At 43.1% G+C, this 26,715-nt stretch overlaps 1 protein-coding gene across 1 annotated transcript; it reads right to left on the bottom strand.

Moving 5' to 3' along the window:
* Positions 1-316: 316 nt before the first annotated feature.
* On the bottom strand, positions 317-25,194 carry Polb (DNA polymerase beta). Its single transcript, XM_085844086.1, has 14 exons — positions 25,072-25,194; positions 24,818-24,875; positions 22,225-22,291; positions 19,736-19,810; positions 18,554-18,612; positions 16,834-16,883; positions 14,132-14,183; positions 12,358-12,412; positions 12,204-12,276; positions 11,791-11,861; positions 8,912-8,998; positions 3,591-3,655; positions 2,469-2,608; positions 317-560 (listed from the first exon to the last, which is right to left on the bottom strand). Exons 1-14 carry the CDS (start codon positions 25,130-25,132, stop codon positions 466-468), a joined length of 1,008 nt encoding a protein of 335 aa, XP_085700212.1. The 5' UTR covers positions 25,133-25,194; the 3' UTR covers positions 317-465.
* Between the last annotated feature and the right edge of the window lie 1,521 nt (positions 25,195-26,715).

Below are 26,715 nucleotides of genomic sequence, written 5' to 3'. Positions count from 1 at the left end.
GAATTCAGTATGTAGACCAGGCTGGCCCTGAACTCAGAGATCAGCCTGTCTTTGCCTCCTAAATCCTGGGATTAAGGATGTGCGCCACCATGCCTGGCTGTCCCTAAAGAAACTGAACTGACTGCAGAAGTAGCTCTGGGAGAGCCAGCTGATCTGTAGAGGGTGACTAGGGGACAAGCCGGGAGACTGGCTGCAATGCGAGGTGGAAGTGAAATCGTTACACACTGTCGATCACGGCAGCTCTTTTGTCTCTGGTGAACCCATGGTACTGTGATCACATGCATAACTACATTTAAACACATTTGTTAAGACAATATTCAGTAATAGCTCAAGAAGTTTATTGACTATAGTACATGGTAAGCACAGAGAAGAAGCAATCGCTTAAAACACCAAAAACCCTTACATAGCAAAGGTTAAGAAATAAATTAGGACTCCTAGTGGGCTGTGCCTGGGGCTGGAGGGGCATCATTCACTTCTATCCTTGGGCTCCCGGTAGCGCCACTGGATGTAATCAAAAATGTCCTGCTCACTGTCCACAGGAAGGGGCTCCCCAGCGACTCCTGCAAGGAGAGAGAACCAAAGTGTTTTAGGAACCAGTTTGGGAACTGAGAGCTAACCTGATGGGCCTGAGGGACTCCATCAGAGGTGCCGGCTGACTCAGAATGCTAGGCCCAGGTCCCATCCAGCTCAGGGAAAGTGAGCAAGCTACCTGGAAGGTCTTTCCTCCTCTTCTCCACTTGCTGACACCAGTCCGCATGGACCTTTTGTCTTACTGCCAGTGTTACAGACAGAGCCTGGGTGTCCCGACCGTGGCCAGGAGTCACCCTAGTTCATGGCCCTTTCTGCTGGATCTCATAAAACAAACTGTTTACAACTCAGACTGGTTATCCTTAAACTAGCAGTAAGGGCATGGCTTAGAAGTTTACCACAATTATGGACTCTTGCGTCAGGTGTGTGCATGGCTAAGGCAGCCTGGGCTACAGAGCTATACCCTGTCTCCTAAATTAAATCAATGAAATGGAATACAGATGCTTGAATACCTATGAAATTAGAACCCACATGTTTAATAAGGACCCAGTAAACTGTCTGAATGTTGAAATTTGAAAAGCAATGCTCCAATCTGCATGAAATATAAGTCCTGTCTGTATAACTTAGGATAAAATGGTAAAACTATTCTTGCAGTAGATACCACTAGTAAACTACACAGTAGATTGTGAAATGTTAAACAAGATTTTTAAATTCTGAGTTTTAGAACATTTATTATATTCATTTATTAGTTTCCCATGTGGGGTGTGAGCATGTGCTTGTATACATGTGGACATGCGTATGTCACAGAGGGCACACGTGCAAGACAGAGGATTGCACAAACCCGTTCTCCTTCCATTGTGAGTCCCAGGCCCAGAGCCAGGCTTCAGGTGAGTCCTCACCTGCTGAGCTGTCTCATCTATTCTTTAAATCTTACAGCCTGACACAAAAATAATTACCCAGGAATTACTCTGTAATTTTTAAAATTTTGTTTTATTTTCTCCTGACTGTGGGGTGGTGGGGATGGCACCGAGGGCTTCTCACATCCTACGAGCATGCTTTATTACTGATCCACAGTCTCAGACACGGGATCTGAGTAATACTGAAAGAAATAACACCCAAGTATTATCTTCGTAAGTCTCAGAGATCCATCAAAACCCTTTCACCAGTAAGATTTCTAAATGAGTATCGTAAGTAGGTTGGAAGGACTTAACCTCCCCCTCCACACACACACACACACTGCCAGGGCCTCATGTATGCAGGACAAGCACTGCAGTAACTAAGCTATATCCTCAGCAATGTAACTAATTCTAACTTCTGCCTTACTGGCCATCAATTGAGGATTTAAAAGAACCTTTTGTTTCTGGTGTTTAAAAACATAAAGAAGCTACGATTAAATGGCAGGTGTCTTAGTTAGGGTTCCATTGCTGTGAACAGACACCATGACCAAGGTAATTTATAAAGGACAACATTTAATAGGGGCTGGCTTACAGGTTCAGAGGTTCAGTCCATTATCATGATGGTGGGAAGCATGGCCCTGTCCTGGCAGGCATGGTGCAGGGAGGAGCTGAGAGTTCTACATCTTGTTCCAAAGGCAAACAGGAGAAGAGTGGCAAAGCTCACCCCACAGTGACACTCTTCCTCCAACAAGACCACATGTCCTAATAGTACCACTCCTGGGCCAAGCATATTCAAACCATCTCAGCAGGATTACTAAAAGTCTTCTTAGAATTTGTTATCTTAAAATACCTTGTTTTTGAGAGGAAACTCATGTAGCCTAGGCTACCTCCAAACTTTCTGAGTAGCCAAGGCTAATACCAGACTTTCCCAGTGCAGGATTACAGGCACTAAAGCACATGCTGACAACCCCAGCTAAAACATCCTTGGAAACAACCTTCTTTCCAGACGTAAGGACGGCTGCTCAGGCAGTCACAGACACTCACCAGTGACCCCCAGGGGGCGGATGGTGTACTCATTGATTGTGAAGCCCTTTTCCAGGGCGTGCGCTCTCATGTTCTTATTAAAGATGTCACTCCCAGTGAAGTAGAGAACACCACAGTAGTACTGATCTTTGGGGATCAACCTTAGGGAAAAATATTTTCTTACATATTTCAAGTTTGACAAATAAAGGTTTTCTAAAATCAGTAGACAAAACACCTGAGGTATGTCTGAGTACTCGAGTCACTCACAAAAAGCCGAGGTTAGGCTGACTGCTCAATAGCTACCATATCACCTTGGCTTGCAACTGGGGACTACAGCTGCTGGAAGCTGCTTTTCTAAACACATTGCCTACTCATTTGGACCCACAAAGTTAGTAAAAGCAAGACTGCCTTTGTCTTGAGCTTTCTGCTTTATTTTCACCAATGTCCCAAACCTCTCCCTCACCTCTTGAATTACCTGGGGTTCCAGAATGGGGGAAACCTCACACAGTAGGGGTCATCCCTCTGACAAGGACAATTATTGGTGAGGATGAGGCTGCACCCTGGAGCAGGGATAACCATCTCTCAGGAACCACTGGGCCAGTTTGCAGGACGAGAGCCCAGACAGTGATGGACCTAGGGCCACAGCCTTCTGAGAACTGCGTAGCTGTGCATACCTCACCTCCCTTGGTCCCTGCTCCAATTCTTCCCCTGTTTAGACTTAAAGTTCAAATCAGAGTCCAGAAAATGGGCCCAGGATGTGAGAAACTTGTGCCTGTTCTTCCCAGGGTGGACACATGGAGCCCAAGTCTGAGCTTCTCGACATTGTCTTTGCTATATCAGGACAGCAGCTGAGGCCAGGCTGATGGGGCTCCCAGAACCTGGGCGTTAACTCCATGTTCCAGCTCCACCCAGGAAGCTTTGCTTTGCTCAAGGTGTGCATCTCTTATTACAACACGGAGCCATGCTAGCTATGGCTGTATTCTGGCAAGGAATGAATCTTGAGAAACTGATGGCTGTAGACATACAGTTCAGCCTAATATTGCATTTCACAGGAATTTATCATCCCTTAAAGTAAAAGTTGGTCCTGCATATCTATGTAACCCTAAGTAGGGAGCAAAGAGCACTCACCAGTCTGAGTCATACCTGATATCGATTCTCCTATGTGGATATTCCTTTCCATCCTTCTCGCTGGGAAGCTGGCAAACACCCTACATGGATATTTTAGAGAATGTTCAGAGAGCTTCAACTTAATGCTTACTTTTCATCAAATGCTCAAGGTGAAGGCACTCTGAGCTAATCCCAGCAGTCCTGGATTTTGCATATTTTTAGCATAGAACCACCTCTCAGCTCTGTATGAAGATGAGGCTGTGTGCCATGCAGTCACTGCACTGCTCTGAGCTGTGTGAAGCTGTGGCTCTCAGACTGCCTTGTCCTGGCTGAATTCCTCCTCTGTGCTCTGACAGACCAGCCACTATCCAGCAGCAGCCATGGGGGGAGACTAAGAACTAAGAACCTATTCTCACACTTGAAAAAGAGTCACCTAAATCCTATCAAAGCAGATTAGAACACGGGGTACATGGATTATTAAAACTGTGCCAGGAAAACTAGGCCCGAGACAAATCAGTATCTTCAACCTGAACGATCCACTTATAAAAGGTCACCCAGTGTTGTAACGTTCAGACCCACTGATGCTTGGCATCTCCACTGGGCACTCCCAGTGTTTCACTGTGTGTATGATACTCAGATTACATACATGTTCACCTGCCCACGATTCCAGACCTGGTCCTGACCTTGCCCCGAAGGTCCTGCAGCTCAGTGTGACCCCACAACTACTCAGTCCTGAATGCTTCCAGCAACTCTCCAATTGGTCTGTTAGCCTTTTATCTAACCAGCTGGGTAGCTGAGACTGTCTGTGCAGTTGTAAACTTATTACTATTATTCAGTGGGTCCTGACGCTGAAGTGACACGCTTCAGATCCAGTGTCCCGATCAGGATGTGCAGCCTCCGCCTGCTCAGTGTATTCCCCGTAACTGAGGAGCCACGTGAGGGCAAGCAAGGACCATGCTTCTAGGACTTGGCCTTGGCAGGCTCTAAAGTAGAGATGAGTCAAGGAAAGCACCAAGCAGGAGAGACAGAGACCAAAACAAACAGGAAGAAACAACCTGAGTAAAATTGTGATTATGCACAGAGCAAACAAATTGAGAAAGCTGCCAGTAATGTTCACGGATAACAAGATAATTTGATTCATCATGCAGGCAGAATAGATGAGGAATATTCAAGAAAGGTTTAGTATGATATAAAAATTGGAGGGTTTGAAGAAAGCTTAGAAATAGAGAAAACAAAGCAAACAAGAAAACTAAAAGAGGAGATGATTGGGTCGTTGTCTATGTGCCTGAGTCTTTACCACAGTTCTAGTGTTTATTAAGATTCACTTTAATTTAAGTGTGTGTGTGTGTATGTGTAGTGTGTGTATGTGTAGTGTGTGTGTGTGTATGTGCAGTGTATGTGTAGTGTGTGTGTGTGTGTATGTGTGTGTATGTGTAGTGTGTGTGTGTGTGTATGTGTGTGTATGTGTAGTGTGTGTGTGTGTGTGTAAGGCCTCAGGCCTGGGGATTATCCACAGGTGATGATTTAGGGCTAGTGACTTGACATAGATAATGAGAGGCAGCAGGACAGAACAGAACCCAGGAAAATGGGGATTAGTTTATTAAAAACCCTATTACATCAAGTAAGATGTGAAGTAGTTCTGCTTTCTTAGCATCCCTGCAGTGTGTGTATGGGTGTACGCATTGACTTTAGGTGTTCAGAGACTAGAGGCCTGAGACAACCCATCCCTGAGTGTTACAGGCAGCTGTGAGGCCTGAGACAACATCCCTTGTGTTACAGGCAGCTGCGGACACCCTCCCTCCGCACTCTTAGTCGCTGTCCGCTCTTTCTAGCCATTGCTTCTGTAGCTTTGTGAGTTAAGGATTATCAATTTTTCCCTTTCCAAAAATAGGCAACATTTCTGAACTGGACAATTACTCATCCTCCACCTGTAAAACGCTACAAAATTCACCATAGTGCTTCAAAAGTTTTAAAATCAAGTGTGTGTGTGTGTGTGTATACATGTGCACAAGAGAATGCCCACAGAGGCCAGAGGTGTGGGCCCCTGATGCTGGAGGTACAGGTAGTAGTGAGCCGCCTGCTGTACAGGGTAGGGATTGAACTCGGGTCTTCTGGATGAGCAGTACACATGTTTAAGTGCTGAGCCATCTCTCCAGCCTCAGACCTCACAGTGTTTCCAGCTGTAACTGCCTACTGTCATATTCTAAGCTAATGTGTCACTAAAAGCCACTCAGTCTGGGCAAAACAGAAAAGTCTGACCTAAACTAGGAGTTTTCTTTAGCTGTTCTTCCAACTTAATGAAACACTCGTTTTCATATGAAACATATCTTCCTGGCATCAACAAGTTCTGCCTCAAAATTTAGCTCCAGGTGGTCCAGTCATGGTGGTTCCCAGCTGGAATTATCAGGAGGTGCTGCTGCAGCCCTGGGTGCCTGGACTCACAGGCCTGCTGTTTGTCATCAGAGACTGGGTTTCAACTACACCGTACTCCTACTCAGGCTAACTTTCCTTCCTGATGTGTGAATGTTAAAAAGTCCTCTGTGTTCCTGTAGAATTCTTAGATGACATGGATTTTTGTTTCATGTTGAGTTTCTAAAGTGAACTCTTTCATTTCCTCAGAACAGTCAAGATACCTTGTGTGGCCACTTGAGTGGACCAATGATATATAAAGCTAACAGACATCCATGAGATGCTGAGGAAAAGGTGGGTTTTTTTTTTGAGTACTACATTTACATAAAGAAGAGCTAAATAACCTAAAAGGCCACGGAGAGACAGCAATGGCGGCTGATAGCACTTGCTGCTCTTCCAGGAGCACCCAGCTTCTGTCATCAGCACCACATAGTGTTTACAACCATCTGCAGCTCCAGTTCCAGGGGACTGGACACCCTCTTCTGACCTCCATAAGCATCAGGTATGTACGTGGTCCACATGCATACATGCAGGCAAAACACACACATAAAAGAGTAAAAGAAATAACCTAGACTCATGCTGGCTTGCGTTGGGTCTGATTACTCCTATCTTAAGACTACCTTGGTTCAGTTTTTGTTGCGGCAAGGTCTCATAGTGTGGCCCAGATTGGCTTGTGTTAGGATTTCTACTGCTGTAATGAAACACACCACCAACAGCAACTTAGGAAGCAAAGGCTATTTCATCTCAGAGCTCCCAGAGCATTATCCTCTGACTGGAGGAGGTCAAGGAATGGCTGAAGCAGAGCCCACAGACAACCAGTGTTTGCTGCCTTGCTTTCTTACATAACCCAGTCCAGGGGTGGCACCACCCACAGTGAGCTGGGCCTCCCACATAATCAGTAATCAAGAAAACACCCACGATCTTGCCTATGGATCAATCTTATGAAAGCATTTTCTCAATTAAGATTCCCTCTTCTCAGTGAGTTTCAGGGTAGTCTTGTCTACATAGCAAGCTCCAGAACAGCCAGGACTAGAGACACCTCTCTTCTGAGATATGTCCAGGCTAATGTCATATTAACAAAAACCAACCAGCACAGCCTGGCCTGGAACTTAATATGTAGCCTAGGATGGCCGCAAACTGGCAATTCTCCTGCATCAGTTTCTCTACTACTGGGATTACAGGCATGAGCCACTGTAGTGATAATCTCAATAGTCACCTTGATGAGATCTGGCCTGCAAAAGAAGCATAAACGAGTCTGTGGCCCCTTATAAGGAATTGGCGGGTGCTGTGCAGGCTGCTGGGGGAGAGCTGTCGCACTGAGCTGTGACTGTGACTGATACTACTGACCTGAGAACCGTGGGACACGTGCCTGGTGGGCCAGCTGTGTGGTACTCTAAGTGAACATGATGTGTCTCGAGCTGTGTTTATGTCTAAGTCAGGGCTACTGTCGGCCTAGGGCAGAAAAGCTTTGTGCAGTAGGTGTCCATTACTGCAGGGCTCACAACTTCAGAGATGAGAAAGAGTGTGCTTAGCCCTAAATGGTGTATCTATATCACAGCCTTTAAGGTTCAGGGAGCAGAGAAAGGAGGCAGAAGAGGAAGGCGTGGGATGTTGTGCCATGCTGTTTTCCAGGCAGGACATGGCTACTGCGCTCTAGAATTCTCAGTAGCCATGAACATCTGGGTACGAGAGCGGGCTATCACTATTCTGTCCTCAAGGGAGGATGGGCTTACAAGGCCCCACCTCTCCCTGAGGATTTACAGGTTGTTAGTGAAGAGAAGCTGAAGAGGGATCATGTAATCCCTCCTTAGGATCTACATGATATTAATGGTGGTGAGAGGGGATTCTCTTTTCTTTAGTGGTTTAGACACTGCTAAGTGGCCCAGGCATGTATAAATGACCCTCCCCGAGTCCAGGGCTCAGGAAATCACCCTTGATCTACTGACCATGATGCACTTTGTCTGTCTCAGTCATTGCCTTGCACCTCAGCTAACAGGCGTTCCTCTCAGTCATGTGACACAGGAAAGTGCACATGGAGAAAAACAAACCCAAATGAAGTCACAAGAATAAAGGCAAGCCAAGGAAAAACGTGAGATTTTGATTGTCATTAGCTTTCCTGCTCTCTTATACAGAAAGACTTATCTGTTTTTAATATATTTGCAACTTTTTTTTTTTTTTTTTTTTTTTTTTTGAGATATGGTCTGACTCTGTGGCCTGGTGTGACCTGGAATTCACTACATAGCCCAGGCAGGGCTTGAACTCATGGCAACCTTTCTGCTTCAACCTGAGTGCTGGGTTAACATCTCAGGCCAAAGGCCATAGAACTAGTTGAGCAGAGTGGATTTTACAAAGTCTCTGCAAGTGCCCTTTTGTAGGCTCCCAGCACAAGGTTTTCCCCAGTGTGCCCTGTCATGAACCTAACTAAATCCCCTTTCTCCCTTCTGTAACCGCTGTAACCGATTACTAATCAGGCTTGGCGATGCTTTTCTTCATTTTTCTTTTCCTTCCTTTTTTTTTTCTGAGACGGGTCTCCCACCTGGAGCTCAGCAGGCATCTCGAACCTCACTCATGAGAAGTCTTCTGAGTCAGAGAATAGGAAACCATTTGATATTTTAGCAAAGAACTTACTTCCAGCCTGTTATTATGAATAGTTTTAAAGAGCAAATTCTGCCTAATTATTTTGGTGATTCAAATTATTAACAATGTGTTTACAGGAAAATCCTTTAGTAAACTATTCTGAGGGTAGCTCTGCGAGTGGAGACACGGTGATAATCACTTTCCTGCCTCTTGGAGCTCTGCTAGTCTTTTGTACTGTTGTCTGAGGCAGGGGCTCTCTCTCAGCAGCTCTGGCTGTCCTGGTGCTCTGCCTGTGCCACCATGCTCTGCCCTGCTAGCTGATGGCGACAGAAAGCTACACAGCATGCAGGAGTGATGCAATGAACACTTACCATGAACTTTGTTTCACCCTTTGACAGAGTATCTGTAATGAAATGGACTTTTTGTAACTGTTCCACAACACGATGTAACAACTTTGGCTGTATAATCATGATTAGGAAATAGAAAAAGAATACTGTTACAACAAGAAAAAAAAACACGTTTTTTTTTTTTTTGTGTGTTGGAAAGTGAACCCAGGGCCTTAGTCTCTGCCACTAAGCTATGTCCGCTACACTTGTTTCTTTTTTTCCTTCCTTTCCTTGAGAAGGTCTATCCAGGCTGTGTTAGGAATATGTAGACCAGGATAACCTGCTGCTGCACCATCATGCCCTGTCTTATGCAGTGCTAGGGACCTAACCCAGGGCCTTGTGAATGCTACACATTCAAACATTCTACCTGAGTTATGTCCCGAGTCCCATGCTGTTTCCTTTAAAAAAATGAAGTTACTTGGGATTGGAAAGATGGCTCGGTGGTTAAGAACACTTAGTGTTCCTCCAGACGACCCCAGTTCAATTTCTAGCATTCACAATAGGTGGCTCACAACTGCCTGTAGCTACATTTCTAGGGAACCAACAGAGACCTCTGGTCTCTGAGGGCACCTGTGCTCACACACACACTCCTACACAGACACAAGTGCATCATTAAAGACATAAATCTCCAAAATTACTCATTTAATGTATGTGTGTGCATACCAACCTGTGCATGCTGTGGCTTTTAACCAGGGAACGGGGCTTCAGAGCTGGTTGCCTCTCATGTTGGGGTCTCTCAGCTCTACTCGGCATTCTCCAGGGAAACTGCCCTGCAATCTTCCACTGACTGTCCTGCCTCTACTGCCCACCTTCCCATGCGTGTTCTCTCTCGTTCTCTCTCTCTCTCTCTCTCTCTCTCTCTCTCTCTCTCTCTCTCTCCTTCCCTCCCTCCCCCCCTCGCCCTGTCAGGCCTGGGATTCACTTTGAGGAGTGGGATAACACTGAACTCATGCTAAACCTCCCAAGTGCAAGATTGATACCCAAGAATCTCCCAAGAGATTCATGGACCCACCATGTCTGACCAGCAAATGAAATGATTTCTTTTTCTTAGAAACTACTTAAGTGGGGCTGGAGAGACAGCTGCTCTTCCAGAGGTCCTGAGTTCAATTCCCAGCAACCACAAGTGGCTCATAAGCATCTACAATGAAACCCTGTACTCTTTTCTGACCTGCAGCATACATGTAGGCAGAATGTTGTATTCATTAAAAAAAAACAAACAAACAAAAAACCCTACTTATGCTTTCAATGATAATAAACTTCATTTGGCCTCATCAAAGCAAAGAATTAGCTTTTGTTTGTTTTCGAGACAGGGTTTCTCTGTATACCCCTGGCTGTCCTGGAACTCACTTTGTAGACCAGGCTGGCCTTGAACTCAGAAATTTGCCTGCCTTTGCCTCCCAAGTGCTGGGATTAAAGGCATGCACCACCACTGCCTAGCTAGCTCTTTTTAAAAAGCAAAAATATTCTAAAATTTAAAGATCTGCCTTTGTATGTTTTTAACAAGTTTTACAGTAGTTATTTGCATTTATTTATTTAGTGTGTAAGTGTACACACACGTACACATGCAGAGGCAGAGAAACAACTTTAGAGCGTTAGCTCTCCCCCCACCGTGTGGGTGCAGGGACTGAACCCGAGTGACAAGGAGCTTCACTTGCTGAGCCATATCTCTGGCCCTTCTGTAACAGATAAAAATTCTCTAAACAAAAATATGTATTTCTGAAATTGATAGTAAATAATTCTGAAAATATCTTCTTCAATCTCATCTCTTTAGATGTTAGGATATGCTCAAAAAACTGAATCCTTCTCTGTAACTCACTTTGCCTCTCACAGGACACAGTCAGCCTAGGGGGTCAGCAGGATGACATTCAGGGGACACCAGTGTGTCCACTGCTGTGCGAAGAATTCTGCCAGGTGTCTGTGTCCTGGCTCATGTGACATCAGACAGATATAAGTGTTGCGCTACAAAACCAGGCAGTCACAGTAAGAAACCAAGTATGGTAAAGCCCCGGGGACAGGAGAGAGAGATGAAAAACACTATGGGTTTCCTGACCTTCTATCTTAGTGGACAAGACCATGGAAGGATGGCACAGGACGTCCCTCTTGATGTTTTACCCAATGTCCTCTCTAAACACAATCTTTGGCTATGTTTAAGATAAACTCTGAAATAGTATAGATTCCTTTAAAAAAAAACAAAACTAAACTAAAGCTATGAAAACTGTAACAACCCCCTAACCCTGAGGTTAGGCACAAAGTACTACATACAACTCTCTGACAGTCAGTGTGCGTCTTCCTGAGAGCTCCCACCACTCTTCCTTCCTGTGGGCGCTCATGCTACAAGTTATGAGTTTTTATTTGCAAGACCTATGTGATACTGTTCGTGGCATATTTTTATCTCTAGACGCTGGCTTATCATGGAAAACAGTAAGAGAACACACAGGTGTTCACATCTCAAGAGTGGCTCTTGTCCCCATGCCTACCTGTCACCAAAGATCTCCTTCACGTTAGCTATTCATCCGTCTCACTTTACTGAGTTATGCTTTATTTATGAGTTATGAGTTATTTTTTATGGTGTGAGGAGCATCAGCAGATTCCACTCCCAGAGACTCACTCACTCATTTGTTCCCTCACTTATGTTTAATTTGCAGCAATACTCTGTGTGTATGCATGTCTATATATAAAGATTAAAGTAAATTTCAGGGTTAGGGTTATAGCTTAGTGGTAGAGTCCCTGCATGAGGCCCCGAGTTCAATCCCCAGCACCATAAACAAACAAAATCTATATGGTGAAAATACCTAACCATCAATTAGAAAACGATACTCCTTCTGGGTAAGACGGATCACATTTGGTTATCCATTCCGAGGTACCTGTTTGCTGGATTCTGACGTGAAGTTTGGGTGGGTCAGCAGAACGTCCATGTCTCCACTCGACTCTGCGCCTATAGTAAAAAAGAACACAGACTGAATTCTCTATGTAAACCTACTAATTAGGCCAACCTAGAGTGAAATCAAAGACACACGCACAAGGGCCCTACTTCCAACAGGGTAACTTTCTACTACACTGTAACTGGTATCTCAAATGAGTTAAAAGACTTCCATTGTCTGCCAATCACTCAGGTGCAATGACAGAGACAACAAAATATGGGATAAACATGCCCAAGTGGACTTAACTAATACTACGGGTCTTAGGAAGCCTAGGAAGTGACACTAATCACACAAGTCTGTCACCCACAGGGAACCTTAACATCAAGCCATGAATAACAGAGAATGAAGTATGTTACCTCTTCTGAAACTGCCACAGACTGTAGCAATGTACTCAGAGTCCACTTTTTTAATTTCATTAAGTACAATATCCTAATAGAAAAAAATTGAAGTCAGTATTCTAACAACAGCTGGCTTTCTCATGCTACAGAGAGCATCATGTATATACTCTACCTGCATCTGCAGCATCTCCTCGCGAGGAATTCTCTTTTCAAAGTCCTCGAAATATCTAGAAAGATATAACAAGTGTTAAGAGATTCCTGTACAATTTTAATGTTTAAAAACTGCCTACTGTATCAAGCATAGAAGGAAATAATTTGTCAAAAATCAAGACTAGAATTCAGTTAGAAGACAACAAGAAAGCCAGGGCAGGTGGTGGACCCATTATTTAATTGATCCAAACTCCATCCTTTGTAAAATTTCAGATTTTAAATTCCTTTTCACATAGTTTTATAGATCAAAGCACCTGAAACAAGGAAGAAGGCTCTGATGTGCTACTATTGGATGCTAGATGCTAATGAGTCTATATATGGTTTTATTTTATTTCCTTTCTAAATAACATACAGCATCAAAAAGCTAGATGGGATTTTAAATGTTTACAACATGACAATGATAAATGTTGTGGATATGGGTATGTTTACCCTGATTTAAAAATTATACAATGTATACATGTAACAATAGGTTATACAATATATACATGTTGAAAATTATACAAGTTTTCAAGAGTTTTGTATTTAAAACACTATCCTCCAATATGGCTGAACCTAGGACTACCAAGACACAGAGTGAATAAGCCAGTCTTGAAAGATGTGTGGAACATGCAGACCAGGAAAAGTTGTAGGTGTGAAGGTTAAATGAGGACACTTTAGGGTAGGAAAAATGTCCTAAAACCGACTGGAATCATGGCTGCACATATATTAAAGTTGTTCAATTGTGTGTTTTACACAGGCTAACTGCATAACGTATAAACTAGGTCTCAGGAAGCCTGATAGGATAATAGTATTGCAGCATGAAATAATGTCTACACATATGCCTAAGAATGATAGTGCATGGATTCAGAACAGTTCTGAGTACACAGGCTCTTCAGGAGACCTTATAAATTCCCCTATACTCAGGTTCTCCAAGGACTACAGAAATGAAAGAAATCATAAGGCACCAATAGGGAAAGAAAAAGTAATGTGGACCAATTCACCAAGATTCTGTAACTTGACAGAGACAGAGTGCTAGTGCACTAACGCTGTAACGTGCTCCATACATCACTGTTGACGCTAGTGTACTTACTTACTGTGCTTTCATTTACAGGCTTGAGATCTTTCTTATATTCATGCCTCACGTTCACAGACCATAAGTAAATTCCTGAAGAGATACTTGTGCTGGGTATAGACCTCAAGCCTGTAATCTGAGATCTTGGAGGGCCAGGCAAGAGAATCACAAGTCTGAGACTAGCCTGGGCTACAATAGTTCAAGGTGAAACAATATCTCAAGTAACAGCCACCCCCTAAAGAACCGCACCTAAACTCTATCTGATGTGCTCAGTTCTCACTTCTCCATTTTTTAAAGGAAGTTCTCCTATAAACAAGAATAAAAGGAATTCTCCAAGAAAAGGAAAGCAGAAGCAAGCAGCTACAATGCAACAGTGAAACATGAGCACAGGCATAGCGTTTACAAAAACTCTGCACCAAGCTCAGCATTCCGAATAAAAATGGCTGTATTTAGCTAAATCTCAAGGTTATCAAAGAATGTCTACACAGCATATGTGAAAACTAATGAAAAAGAGGCCATGTATCTGAAAGAGAGTAAGGATGGATATATGTGAAGAGTTGGAGGAAGGAAAGGAAAGGGAGGGAGTAATATTATATTGTAATCTCAAAAAGTGGAAAAAAAAACAAAAACCAAAAAACAAACCCAAAAACTTTTACGTCTAAAGTATCAAATTTGGCTATCTTACTTCAGCCCAATTCGTTGATGATGGTTCAGTTTATCTTCATTTTTCCTGAGATCTGAATAGGAGATAAAGTTGAGGTGTTTAAATTGAATAAATTTTAGAAAAAGATATTAAACCCAATTAGCTTTTCTACAAAAAACTACCCCGAAGAAAAAGATATCAAAATGATTTTCAAAATACAATGACTAAAAACACACCACAGAGCCTAAGAAATAGTAACAACTTTCCAAGTCAACATTGCACACACCTGACTTTAAGATCGTTTTTATGTAATGAGTCAAAACTTCAGTTAGAGGGTCATGAAAAAGTACATAAACAAAGCAGAAATTACAGGCACTCTTACTGGCTAGAGATAAAAATACCCTTAACATATCTAATGTAGCTTACTACAATATTTATGGCAGCAATAGAAGCCACAGCTTGTTAAGGTTTTATAATTGACTTTTTTTTTGAGGCAGGGTCTCACAACATAGTCCTGGCTGGCCTTGAACTCAGAGATGAGCCTGCCTAGACTCATTATTCTTAGGCATTTGTTACCTTCTCTGTTCAGTTAGCATAGAGTATGAGTTTGTGAAGGCACTGTGCTAATGGAGAATAGGGTATTACCCTCATCTTTTAATCCGGAAAAAATTTAACATTAACATGTCTTTCTAGGCATGAATGCAGTAGCAACTTTCGCTAAAGAAAAAAACAAAACAATTAAGCTTCAAATATAATTTGTTTAATAACCAGTATATTAAGAGATAACATAAATTCCCTCTGAAGAAATGGAGAAAAATATGCATTTTTTGATAAATGCACATATACTACCTCCCAGAGAAAATACTATTAAATATATCTGAAATGAAATGGAAACAACTGGGCTGGAGAGATGGCTCAGTGGTTAAGAGCACTGACTGCTCTTTCCGAGGTCCTGAGTTAAATTCCCAGCAACTACATGGTGGCTCACAACCCTCTGCAATGGAATCCAGTGCCCTCTTCTGGTGTGTCTGAAGACAGCAACAGTGTACTCACATACATAAAATAAATTAATTAAAAAATAAAAAAAAGAAATGGAAACAACTACATACAGTCACTATTATATATCTATTATTATACCTATTATATCTATTATATATATCAGATATATACATATCTGAATTATGAAACATAAAAACCAGAATAGGAGGTTCTAGCATCACCAGGTGAATAACGACCCTTTTGGCCAGTCATTTCACTCAGAGAAACTGTATATGATACATGCAAAAAATACACAGTCCCCTTGAGATCTAGGTAGTTTATTTTCTGGCTCACTGACAAGTACTACTACTAAGAGGAGTGCCCCAAGTGCCGGGTGCCATGTTGAGTGCCCTGTGCTGCTCACTACTCTAAGTACTTGCCATTACTACGTCAAATCCTGTGAGTCAATACACACCACGTGGCCCAGACGCTGAGGGACTAAGCAAACCCACTACAAAGAGGTTTTGGAAGCAACATTCAAAACTAGGTCAGTTTCCAAAGGCTGTCCACCTGGTCTGGGTTACTTAGACGTAGCTAACCCACAAATATTTCATCCTATGCTAAGTGGGATACAATACAAATTCCACAGTATGTGACAATGAATCCATATGCATTCTTGGAAAGTGAGGCGATACGTTACATTTACAGGATGCTTATGTTAGGTGAAGGGAAATGTACTAAAATTACTTGGTTTAGGCTCTAATTTGCCCTCCGTTTCTTTGAAAGCAAACATCCCTCCAACAGCTTGTAAATCTCTAACAGAAACATTCTGTCACATATGCAATTTAGCTTTCAGTCTAAAATGTTACTGTCTAAAACGTGAAGAAACAAAAGCAATCTAATCCCAAATTTTCCAAATAATCATGACTTTATTGTCTTTAAGCTGAGAAGTCTGACATGTGCGGTTTGAGCTTTTTGAGAAGCTAACTTTCAAAGCAGGACTGTTTCCCCTCCCCTCTCCTCTCATTTCAGACCCAAGTATAGTATCTCAAAGTGTCCTTCAAGGTCCTCTTAACTCTGACAAGTGGCAAGCCCAAGTGTACCACCACTGCCTCGACGGTAAACGGGGGCAGGAACTACTGTTTATGCCATGATAGAAAAGTGCCTGCAGTGGGAGAGAAGCCGGCAGCTCAGCCACGAGGAGCTCATCCCTGTAGACAAAGCTCACGCAGGAATCCCAGCTGAGGGCTTCAACTCCTCCAGTCAGTTCTGCAGGGTATTGTGAGCTGAGCACTGAATTTGATGATGGTATCTTATTTGTTCTTTTACCAGAGAGGACACCGAACTACTCAGGACTCTACTGGGAACTCTGCCTGGCTATCTAAGCGGGCTTCCCCATCTGACTTGGGCCAGGTGTTCTGAGTGCTGGGTCTGATGATGCTTGTTATCTGTCTGCCGTTGACTCTTTCATTGGCTTGCTATATGTATGCTGACGCAAAATACAAATGAGGCTATTATAGCTCATTCTCTACATCAGATACCACAAAGTAACTTCCTGGGCATCTTAATTTTTTTTTTTTGTCACAAACCTAAAAATATCTAAGACAGGAAAGCTGACCTTACTCTAGATCTGCTCTCTATGATGTAGTTGTGAAAACACTTTTATTTGCATTTACATTCATTTATTTACATTTATTTGAACAGGATTTCCAAGATGGCCTTCCTGGAGATTTTAACTTGGACTTAGTGACTTATATCATATTTACCTTCTAATGTCTTAATTCCTTCATCTACAAACTTCCTTGCAGCAGATGGCCTGTAACAACAACAACAAGTAAAAAACACCATCTCAATAGCAGGAGAAAACCAAAGTCTTTGTGATAATCGGTATGTCTTCTATTGTCAGGTACAGAGTTAATACTCAGCTAAACAGGAACTGCTGGGTGCTGCATGGTAACTTTGCTAATGCCCATGTTACCCAAAGAGTGTTTGAATCTTCAGTCAACCGGTGGACAACCATGACCTTGAGCATAAAAAGACACCTAAGCAGCTAGCTGTCATAACGCTCATACACACCTGTGGGCACTTGAACATTCATTAATTCGACAGATTGTTTGAGGGCCTAGTATGTGCTGAAAAAGCTACATAGACAAGACACTTCTAATGCCAGTATGTAGAGAGAGACAACAGATACACATATAAACAAGCACAATGTCAGGTAGATGCATATAGTGTGATATCAGAGTAGCTATGTCTTACTTTAGACTGGACAGGAAGTAGAGACCTGTGAGATGCTAAAACTGACATACGAATGAAGAAGACCAGATATTTGAGAGACCAAAGGAAAACCAATTCAGGTAGAGAAACAATTCATGATGTTTCCATGGATAAGAACTATCCTTGGAGCTTGGCTTGTTCAAGAAGAAAAGTACTAATTCTGAATGACTTAGGGTCATATAAAATACCAAGGAGCAGTACACAGGAGCCACAAGCTATAACATTCCCTAAGCCACGGAGGCAAGTTTGGGTCTTCCTCAAGCACAATGAATCGCTATTAGAAATGAGTAAAGCCAATCATAAAACCTGCTTTAGGTTTATAGATTATCACTGCAGTTACTGCTCAACAATAAAGTGATGTGTTATGGAAAGCAATTTAGCTGGCAGGAGCAATAGGGACAGCACCCATATTCCTGAAGCACTCACACTGTGTCAACTTTCAGTATTATAGAGTAGGATCAGAGACAAGAAGGAATGCGCGTGTACACACACACACACAGTGGTTTGGGAGACTCTGCAAACATCATACTATACGTGGTACAGAAACTGACACTGATGTTAGGAGCTAATTCATCAAGGAAGAAACAACACTGAACAGGGAGTCAGAGTCCTGAAAAAGGACTTCAGCTGGTAATATATCAACTAAAGGACTTCAGAAGAGTGCTATACCAAACACTCTCTAAATTCCCTTCAAATAGACATTTTAGAGTAGCCTTGAATCTCTACGGAGTCACGCTGCTTTCCAATTTCCCATGTTTAAAACTTTAATAAAGGTCACTCAATTGGGACAATTACTGTACCTCTACAGGAACGTTCTGTCCCATGCAGATGAAAGGAGAGCAAAGCACCACAGACCTAACATCTCACCACTAGGCTCTCATGTGCCCAGTGTCCCTTTGTGGCCAGCCATAAATTAATATTAAGATAAAGATTTACAAGCCCAAGTTTTAAAAATGGCTGAGTTCTTGTTCAAGTTCACAAGGTGCTGTAAAGAAAATACTTAGGCATGCTCAGAGCAGCACATACAGTCTGAATAAAAAGTCAGATGTACAAGTGCTGGAGTTTGGAGGAGGAGGAGGAGAGCCAATGGCGGGCGGGAGGGAGGGAGGGAAGGGCAAGCCTGGAAAGGAACCAGCAGGCTCCATGTCTAGTTTGGCTGACATGAAAAGAAGACGACTTTACAGCTGTCTGTTAGGAAACAGTTCCTACCCAATGCCAGTAACTCGAGTCAGGAAGTTGATGGATGAACTTGTATCATCTTGACGAATCTTTATGAAAAAGAAAAATCATATAATCACTTAAGAATGCTTTGTGAACTGAAATTATCTTATTAGAAATATATCAGTATGCTAAAAATAAGGCAAAAAAGTATTTGTGTTTGCAGAGAACACAGTGCCTGAGTAGTTAGTGGGTGGAAACAGAGTAGCTACAGACTTCTCATCTCTAATTTACTCAATACATGGGATTTGGGGGGTTGTTTTTTATATATGTGTTATAGAATAACAAGATCTAGCTAATTATAAATACATCACCTCATTTAGTTATTTTTGTAGTACCACCATTTAATACCCACAGTGTTCAATTTTATAATACTTTTATTTATTTTTTTTAATTAGGTAATTTCCTCAATTACATTTCCAATGCTATCCAAAAAGTCCCCAATACACTCCCCCCCAAGTCCCCCACCCACCCACCCCCACCCCTTGGCCCTGGCATTCCCCTGTACTGGGGCATATAAAGTTGGCAAGTCCAATGGGCCTCTCTTTCCAGTGATGGCCTACTAGGCCATCTTTTGATACAAATGCAGCTAGAGACAAGAGCTCTGGGGTACTGGTTAGTTCATAGTAATGATCCACCTATGGGGTTGCAGTTCCCTTTAGCTCCTTGGGTACTTTCTCTAGCTCCTCCATTGGGGGCCCTGTGATCCATCCATTAGCTGACTGTGAGCATCCACTTCTGTGTTTGCTAGGCCCCGGCATTGTCTTTATAATACTTTTAAAAGGTCACTTTTTAAAAGGCCAGAAATGATATAATTAAAACAAACAAACAAAAAAAATCATAAAAGCTGCTCAGGGGTGTTCATACACAGATATAGACACGTGAATGATAATGACTTTTTCTCATCAAAATTTGCAATTACTGTGGATGGTACAATGAGAGGAACTCCACCCCCGACCAGCCGTGTCCTAAAGCCACACACAGAGCACAGAGATGGGAGAAGAGGTTTTTTTCTTGGGACAGCCTCACTATGCTGCCCAGGGGCCTTCCTTGCCTCAGTAACACCGTAAGGTCCAATTATCGTTTTCCCTCCTGAGTCTCTCTAAAGTGAGGTACTTCAATCACTGTGCTATAGGCCATAAGGAAGGACAACAAACCAAGTTAAAGTGTTACCTTTTCCAGTTTACGCAATTTTCCAGTTGCTAAGAATTCATCAATCTTTTCAGCAATTTTTGTTCCTACTCCTGGCTATACAAAAAATTAAAAATAAAGAAGACATATAAATATAATGCTTACCAAATCCCAAGAGACAAACACTGAGGAGTAAGAAACAAGTGATTACTGGACACGTTTTGAAGCAAAAGGTACAGAAAACTGAACCCACAGAAGCAGCTCCCCAGAACAAAGTGCTTAAAGGATCGACACAGAAGAACTAGTAACTTCACAGCCCTCTTGGCTGGAAACGCACATCAATAGGAAAGTGGCTGCCTGGCTCATGAGAGGCCCCAGACATGTTCCCCATAATCCCTCCTGCACCCCCTTACTTCTATTAAGGGAAACTGAGAAAACTGGGTTGGCAGTCGGCTGTGTGGGGTAGGGTACTAGTTGCCAGGCCTCATACCCTGGGTTTAGTCCCCGGAACCCACAGGGTGGAAGGAGAGAACTGGTTCGTGCAAATTGTTCTCTGACCTTCACATGGGCACCGCTGCATGCATGTATTCGTACATATCCCAAATAAATGAATGCAAACAATTTGTAACTAACAGAGAAAGGAAAATGTGAAAATAAAGTTACATACGCAGTATCAAGATCGCTTAGGCTCATGGCCCTGAAAATTAAATACAAACATCACCTGTACTCACATCCTCTAACATTCGCTTGTATTATTTAACTGAGACTGTCTTTTAGAACAGGAGTAGTTCATGGCAGCCTTATAATTAGGTCAAAGATTTGAAAACTAAGGTTCACCAGTAAGATATGTTCAATAAATTCCTACAATGAACTAATATGCAGTCATGAGAAACACTGCAGTATTTATTGGTAAAAGAAATCAAGTGTGTTAAGTAAAAGTACATATATGAGATAGCTCAACAATTAAGGTCATTTATTGCTCTGGCAGAAGACTGGGCTCAGTTCCTAGCTCCTACAGAGTGGCTCACAATTGTGTGTGTGTGTAACTTTGGTTCCAGGGAATCCCATGTACTCTTCTGGCCTCCACAGGTACATGGTGCACATAAGCCACACAGCCACACAGACATATGTAACAAAAATTTCTTTTTAATTAGAAAAATTAAGTGTCGAGCAGTGGTGGTCCACACCTTTAATCCCAGTACTAGGTAGACTGATCCCTGTGTTCGAGACCAGCCTGTCTACAGAGAGACTTCTAGGACAGCCAGGGTTACACAGAGAAACCCTGTCTTGAAAAACCAATAAATATGTAAAAGTTTAAAAATTAAAAGTAACTACACCGCCGGGCGTGGTGGCGCACACCTTTAATCCCAGCACTCGGGAGGCAGAGGCAGGCGGATTTCTGAGTTCTAGGCCAGCCTGGTCTACAAAGTGAGTGCCAGGACAGCCAGGGCTACACAGAGAAACCCTGTCTCGAAAAACCAAAAAAAAAAAAAAAAAAAAAAAAAAGTAACTACACCATTAAAACCCAATCCTAGCGCCCCCCCCCCCCCCCAGTCCCTGCTTTGCTATGTCAGAGGTGAGTAGAAAGGGCAGCGCTTGTACCTCTTAAGTTCCATCGAGTACTGACGCTACAAGACACCTTACACAGAACCAGGAGCAGACTGCCACATCCCACAAGGCCTAACTCAATGTAACTAAGATCTTACCTTCTTCTTCAGCTACATTAACCACACTTTAAGAATTCAATAGCTAGAGGAGGCTCATGGCTGCAAAACTGGATAGTGTTCTTCTCAAAGGTAAGACATGAAAGAATAAAGGCCTCCTCTTTGTACTGCATTTTCCCAGTACTGAGGGATAAGCTTGCACAAAGTTGTAAACTAACCAATTCTTGTCATTTAGTAGCTCCACTGGTCTTCTAAGGACAAAATCTTTGAAGTAAAAATACTGGGTCAAAAGATACACACTCCTTGGATCCACCTTTAGTTCTAGTCTACTGAGGCTGAGGTAGGGTCTCTGAGTTCCAGGCCACCTAAGGCTACATAATGAGATCTTGTCTCAAAAGACAAGGTAGGGGATGGTATATACATATGCTGCCAAATGATCCTTCAGAAAGACTGCCAGCAAATACTCCTCCTGCAGTAAACACTTCTGCCCACATGCATTATTCATAATTTGACAGGCATTACATAGTGTCTTGTCTCAGTCTAACTTTATTGATGAAGCCTCGTGTTTACTGGTCCTCTTTATTATTTACCCGTGAGAGGACATGCAGACATGCCAGAGCATGCACTCGGAAGTCAGAGGACAAACTGCCAGAGTCGTTTCTCTCCTTTTCCCAGGAAGTTCCAAGGACTGAAGTCAGGTTTGGCAAGCAGGCTTGGCAGCAGGCCTTTATCTACTGCACCATCCGGCCAGGCCTGTTTAAACCTCAGGCATGCTGCACACTAATCACATGTCATCATGACCCAGTTTCTTTCTTTCTCCCCGCCCCCTCCAAAAGACAGGGTTCACTACATGGTCATTAAGCTCACCAGTTTCTTAGCTTCCGCTCCACTCTTGATTTTGTGTGGGTACTTGGCTATCACAGATGCCGCTTTTCTATAAAACATACACACAGAGGAAGAAAAAGAAACAACTGAAAATCCAGCAATTAAACGGAAATTCACATACTACCAAATATCCACATTGAAGCTTTACAAGGAAAGATGGTTTCCTACTGTGTAGAAACTGACCGACGGATATTAAGAGACTTGGAATGAGCAGCCTGGAAACTGGTGAGAAAGACGTCTGGGGAAGACAACAGGGACTGAGACTCACCAAGGCTGCCCTTGCTACAGCTACTCCTGAGTGCCAGATGTGCCAACAGCAGAGACCAACACTGAGCCCCAGATGTGGCACCATTTCCCAGTGTGACCAGCCAGGGACCTCATGTAGGTTGACTACATTGGGCTGCCTCCTCTGTGCAAAGGACAACACTCTGTCCTTACTGGAGTAGGTTCTTATTTTGGTTATGGATTTGCCTTTCCAGCACGTAATGTTTCTGCCAAAGCTACCATCTGTGGATTGTTTCTGACCAAACAATCCACTTCATAGCCAGAGAAGTGCAACAGTGGGCCCACATTCATGGGCTCCATTGGCCTTACCACGTTCCCTGCCATCCTGATGCAGCTGGTCTGACAGAAAGATGGAATGGCCTTCTGAAGTTACAATTACAGCACCAGTTAGGTGGCAGCAGCCTGGTGGCTGCTCCTGACTCTCCAGAAGGTGGTATATGCTTTGAATCATCATCCAACACATGATGTATTTTCAGAAAGCATCTTCACCAAATGGTGCTGAGAAAACTGGATGTCCTCAAGTAGTGGAATTAAAACAGGACCATATTTATCGCCTTGAACAAACATACAGGCTACTGGTGACGCCTTTGGTGGCACCCTAAAAACCACCAAAGAAGTAGAAGATAAGTTCCTATTGCTGAAGAAATAATGCATTTCCGAGGCCTCTGAGCTAGCACTGCCCTGAACTGTCCCTTCTCTGAGGACTGGCTTTCATGGTATCAGAAGGCACCACGCAAGCTTCCAAAGGGGGGAATCCACCAACAGTCCTACACAGCTATGACACCTATGACGCACAATGACCTGCACGGCATGCTAACCCTAAGGGTGCAGTGGGAACACATATATCTCAGTGGTAACCAACAGCTCTTTAATTGGACTTAAGACTCACTCATCAAGAGGGAAGTCAATCATACCTGGTACCAGCAACCTAGACAACTACCCAGGGCTAGCAAAGTCATAGGTCTTAGAGAAGAATCTACAACCACCGCTTTCCCAAAGCAGTACAATCCCTAGCTACAGTCTACACGTTCATCCTTATACCCACAGACAAATGTAGCCTTCACATACCCACAGATAAATATAGCCTTCATATATCCACAGCAAATGTAGCCTTCACCTCTCATCAAGAAAACTGCTCTTTGCAACAGAGACCATTATAGAAAAGCACAGCCAATCAAAATGCAGAGTTATGGAGCCAAGTTAAATGGATACATCTATAAAATAACTCCTAAGCCTAAGGCCCAGGGAACACTGTGGAGAGGGTATGGGAAGACTGTGAGAGTCAGAGCATCAGGGAAATCTCGGGAAGGCTGTGTTGCCCAGTAATGTCAGAAGCTATGCTCATAAGGTCTCACTAACATGACTGCCCAGACATGAGCTGAACAAGGAAGAATGTGACAGACACACCACAGTGGTCAGGACCTCAACCCTACACAAAGAACTACAGGAAACAGTCTTTCCTAACACATCAGTTGGTTATCCCTGAAAATATACAAGTAGCATTACACAGTTGGAACAGATTGTATTTATGTATTTAGGAAAATGTGTGTGTGTGTGTATGTGTATCTAAATATGTGTATATGTATATATATATGTGTGTGTGTGTATATAATGAATTATATTATATTATATATATATAATGAAAAAAGGAGGTTATGAATTTGAGAGAGTTTGGAGGGAGGAAAAAGGGAAATGACGTAATTATAATCCCCCAAATAATCATATAATATAATAATAATTCGACTTCAAATGAGGAAATCCAGGCATGGAACAGACTATTGGAGAACACTAACTGTAAGGCTGTAAGGGCTAGCTTGGGGAAAGCAAGGATCGTTTACTTTTACTGTTAGAAGCTGAGGGGCTTTGGGATGTTTATAGGTTAAGTGGCTGACTGTGGGAAGAAGGGCCAGGAGAAGGTGCCCGCTGAGGTTTGTAGTGATAGGCAACTGGTTTTCAGGAAGGTGACAGGATCTGTTACAGCCCAACCAGAAGGAAAGGCGATTTCCTGAACTACATCTATTTCACAGTTCAGATCTCGTCTACTACTGTTTATTATGTTTTTTAAACCGTATTTCCAGTCAATTCAAGATTAATGGTGGGAATATATGCATCAGACACCTATTTTCAGTCGGAACTGTAAACTCTCCTGAATTAACCCTATAAAGCCCTGCCAACCCCCTGTATAGGTTAAATAAAGTGCCACTCGGCTTTGAACCACTGGGCACCGGCTTTCCATCCCTGCTAAGTGACAGCAAACTAGGATGTCCTGGAACGCCGCCTAACAACGTACCTGTACGCATTGTACTTGTGGATCGCCTGGCTCACGTTCTTCTCAAAGTTTGCGAGTTCTGAAAAGACAACAAAGGGCTCGAGGACACAAGTACACACACACCCGCGAACGCGGGTCCCGGGATGGAGGTGTGGGCGGGTTCCTCCCCCGGCGGCCGCGACAGACGCTGCCCGGGCGCTGCGACTGCGACCCGGGGGGCTGGGAGAAGCGAGGACCGGCTGAGGAGAGGAGCCGGAGGGTCGCCCGGGACTCACCCACGAGCATATCCGTGATGCCGCCGTTGAGGGTCTCCTGCGGCGCCTTGCGTTTGCTCATGGCGCCGGGGACCCACACCTGGGTCTTACCGGTGGAACAATGGCGGCGCCTGACAGGGCGCAGCGCGGTGACGTCACGCTCCAGGCTACGGGGCGGGGCTAGCGGGTGCCGGGGCGGGGAATCTCTGGGCCGAGGGGAGCTAGGAGGTCAGGGTTACCTCCCGGTGGGTTAGCCTGAGAGATCTTATCTGCTCTCCTAGTCTGATAATAGTCTGATTTAGAGCCCGAGATGCAGACGGAGGTGGACTGCTGTGGGCAGTAGCTGTGGAACTCACAGCCAGTACTGTATGCGAGGAGTGCCAGCGCCGGTTCTGCTGTCAGAATCTAAGAGCTGCTCTGTGCTTTTGGACACCATGTAAAACCTGGAATGAAATATGCCAACCGACGGCTAAAGACGTGTTCTGGCTTTGTTTGTTTGTTTCGGTATCCATGCCTCTTGTGGGAGAAGCTAAAGCTAGGAAAAGACCCCAAGAAAGAAGTGTCTGACTTAACTAAACAGCAATGGCACACTCATATTCTATATGTGAGCCCCTTACAATGTCCTTGAATTGAAATATAGCGCTTGCGCCATTTATAAGTGTTCCTCATGGGGGTCCATATTAACTGCAAACACAGCAATTCGTTTGGGCATAAATTGTTATTAAGATACACACTAGTGTGGGTGAATCTGAAAAGAGTATAGAAGGAAAAAGGGAAGTCAATGACGGTCTTGTCATCCAGCTTAGGCATTATTATTTGGGGACATACACTTTTACATTTCTACTCCCCTCTTATTTTCTAAAATTTCTATTCTTGTTTCTGTTTTGTTCTGAGATAGGGTATCTATATAGCTCAGGTTGTCCTAGAACTATGAAGAGCGGGCTGGCCTCAGGTAAAGCTAGAAAAGCGATTAGCATTAGCTCTGCATTAGCATTAGCTCTCCCTCGACCTTCGGTCCTTTTCCTGCAATACATCCTGATTACTTTGTATCACTCTTTCTTGTTCTCCTTTCTAAATGTTACTCTATACCTAAGTGTCTATTTGTATACACTAACTCTCTATGGGCTAGAATACACCTGTATATTTGTATACACCAATGCTCTGTGGGCTAGAATACACATGAAATAGAACATGCAGCTTTTTTTTTTCTTTTTGAGAGTGTGTATCCTTACATAATACTATATATTGTATCTTGAAAAGTCTGTGATTTCCTTTTTCTTTGGAGATAATATGGATATATATATATATATATATATATAAAATTAGATGTCCATTACCTATTTATTTGTTGATGGAATGTAGGTTTATTTCCTTGCTATAGTCAATGAAACAGCAAAGAAAAAAATGGGTGTGCAAATATCTGCAGGTAGGGTGTGGAAGTCTTTGGGTATATGCCCAGAAGTGAATACTGAATCATTCAATAGAGAGTACTATTTGGATTTCTTTTTTTGAAGAGTCTCTGAACTGATTTCCACAATGGTTGTTCATTAGTTTGCACCTCCACTAGCAGTGAATAAGGGTTCCTCTTTCCCCACATCCTCTCCAACATTTGTCATAAGATTCCTTGATGATTGCTGTTCTGACTGGGGTGAGGTGGGTCTATCA

The sequence above is a fragment of the Mus caroli genome, unplaced genomic scaffold (genome assembly GCF_978045245.1).
Source record: "Mus caroli unplaced genomic scaffold, Mus_caroli_1 scaffold_10, whole genome shotgun sequence".
Taxonomy (NCBI): domain Eukaryota; kingdom Metazoa; phylum Chordata; class Mammalia; order Rodentia; family Muridae; genus Mus; species Mus caroli.
The sequence above is the reverse complement of the archived record's forward strand: the minus strand, read 5'-3'. Positions and strand labels throughout refer to the sequence as shown.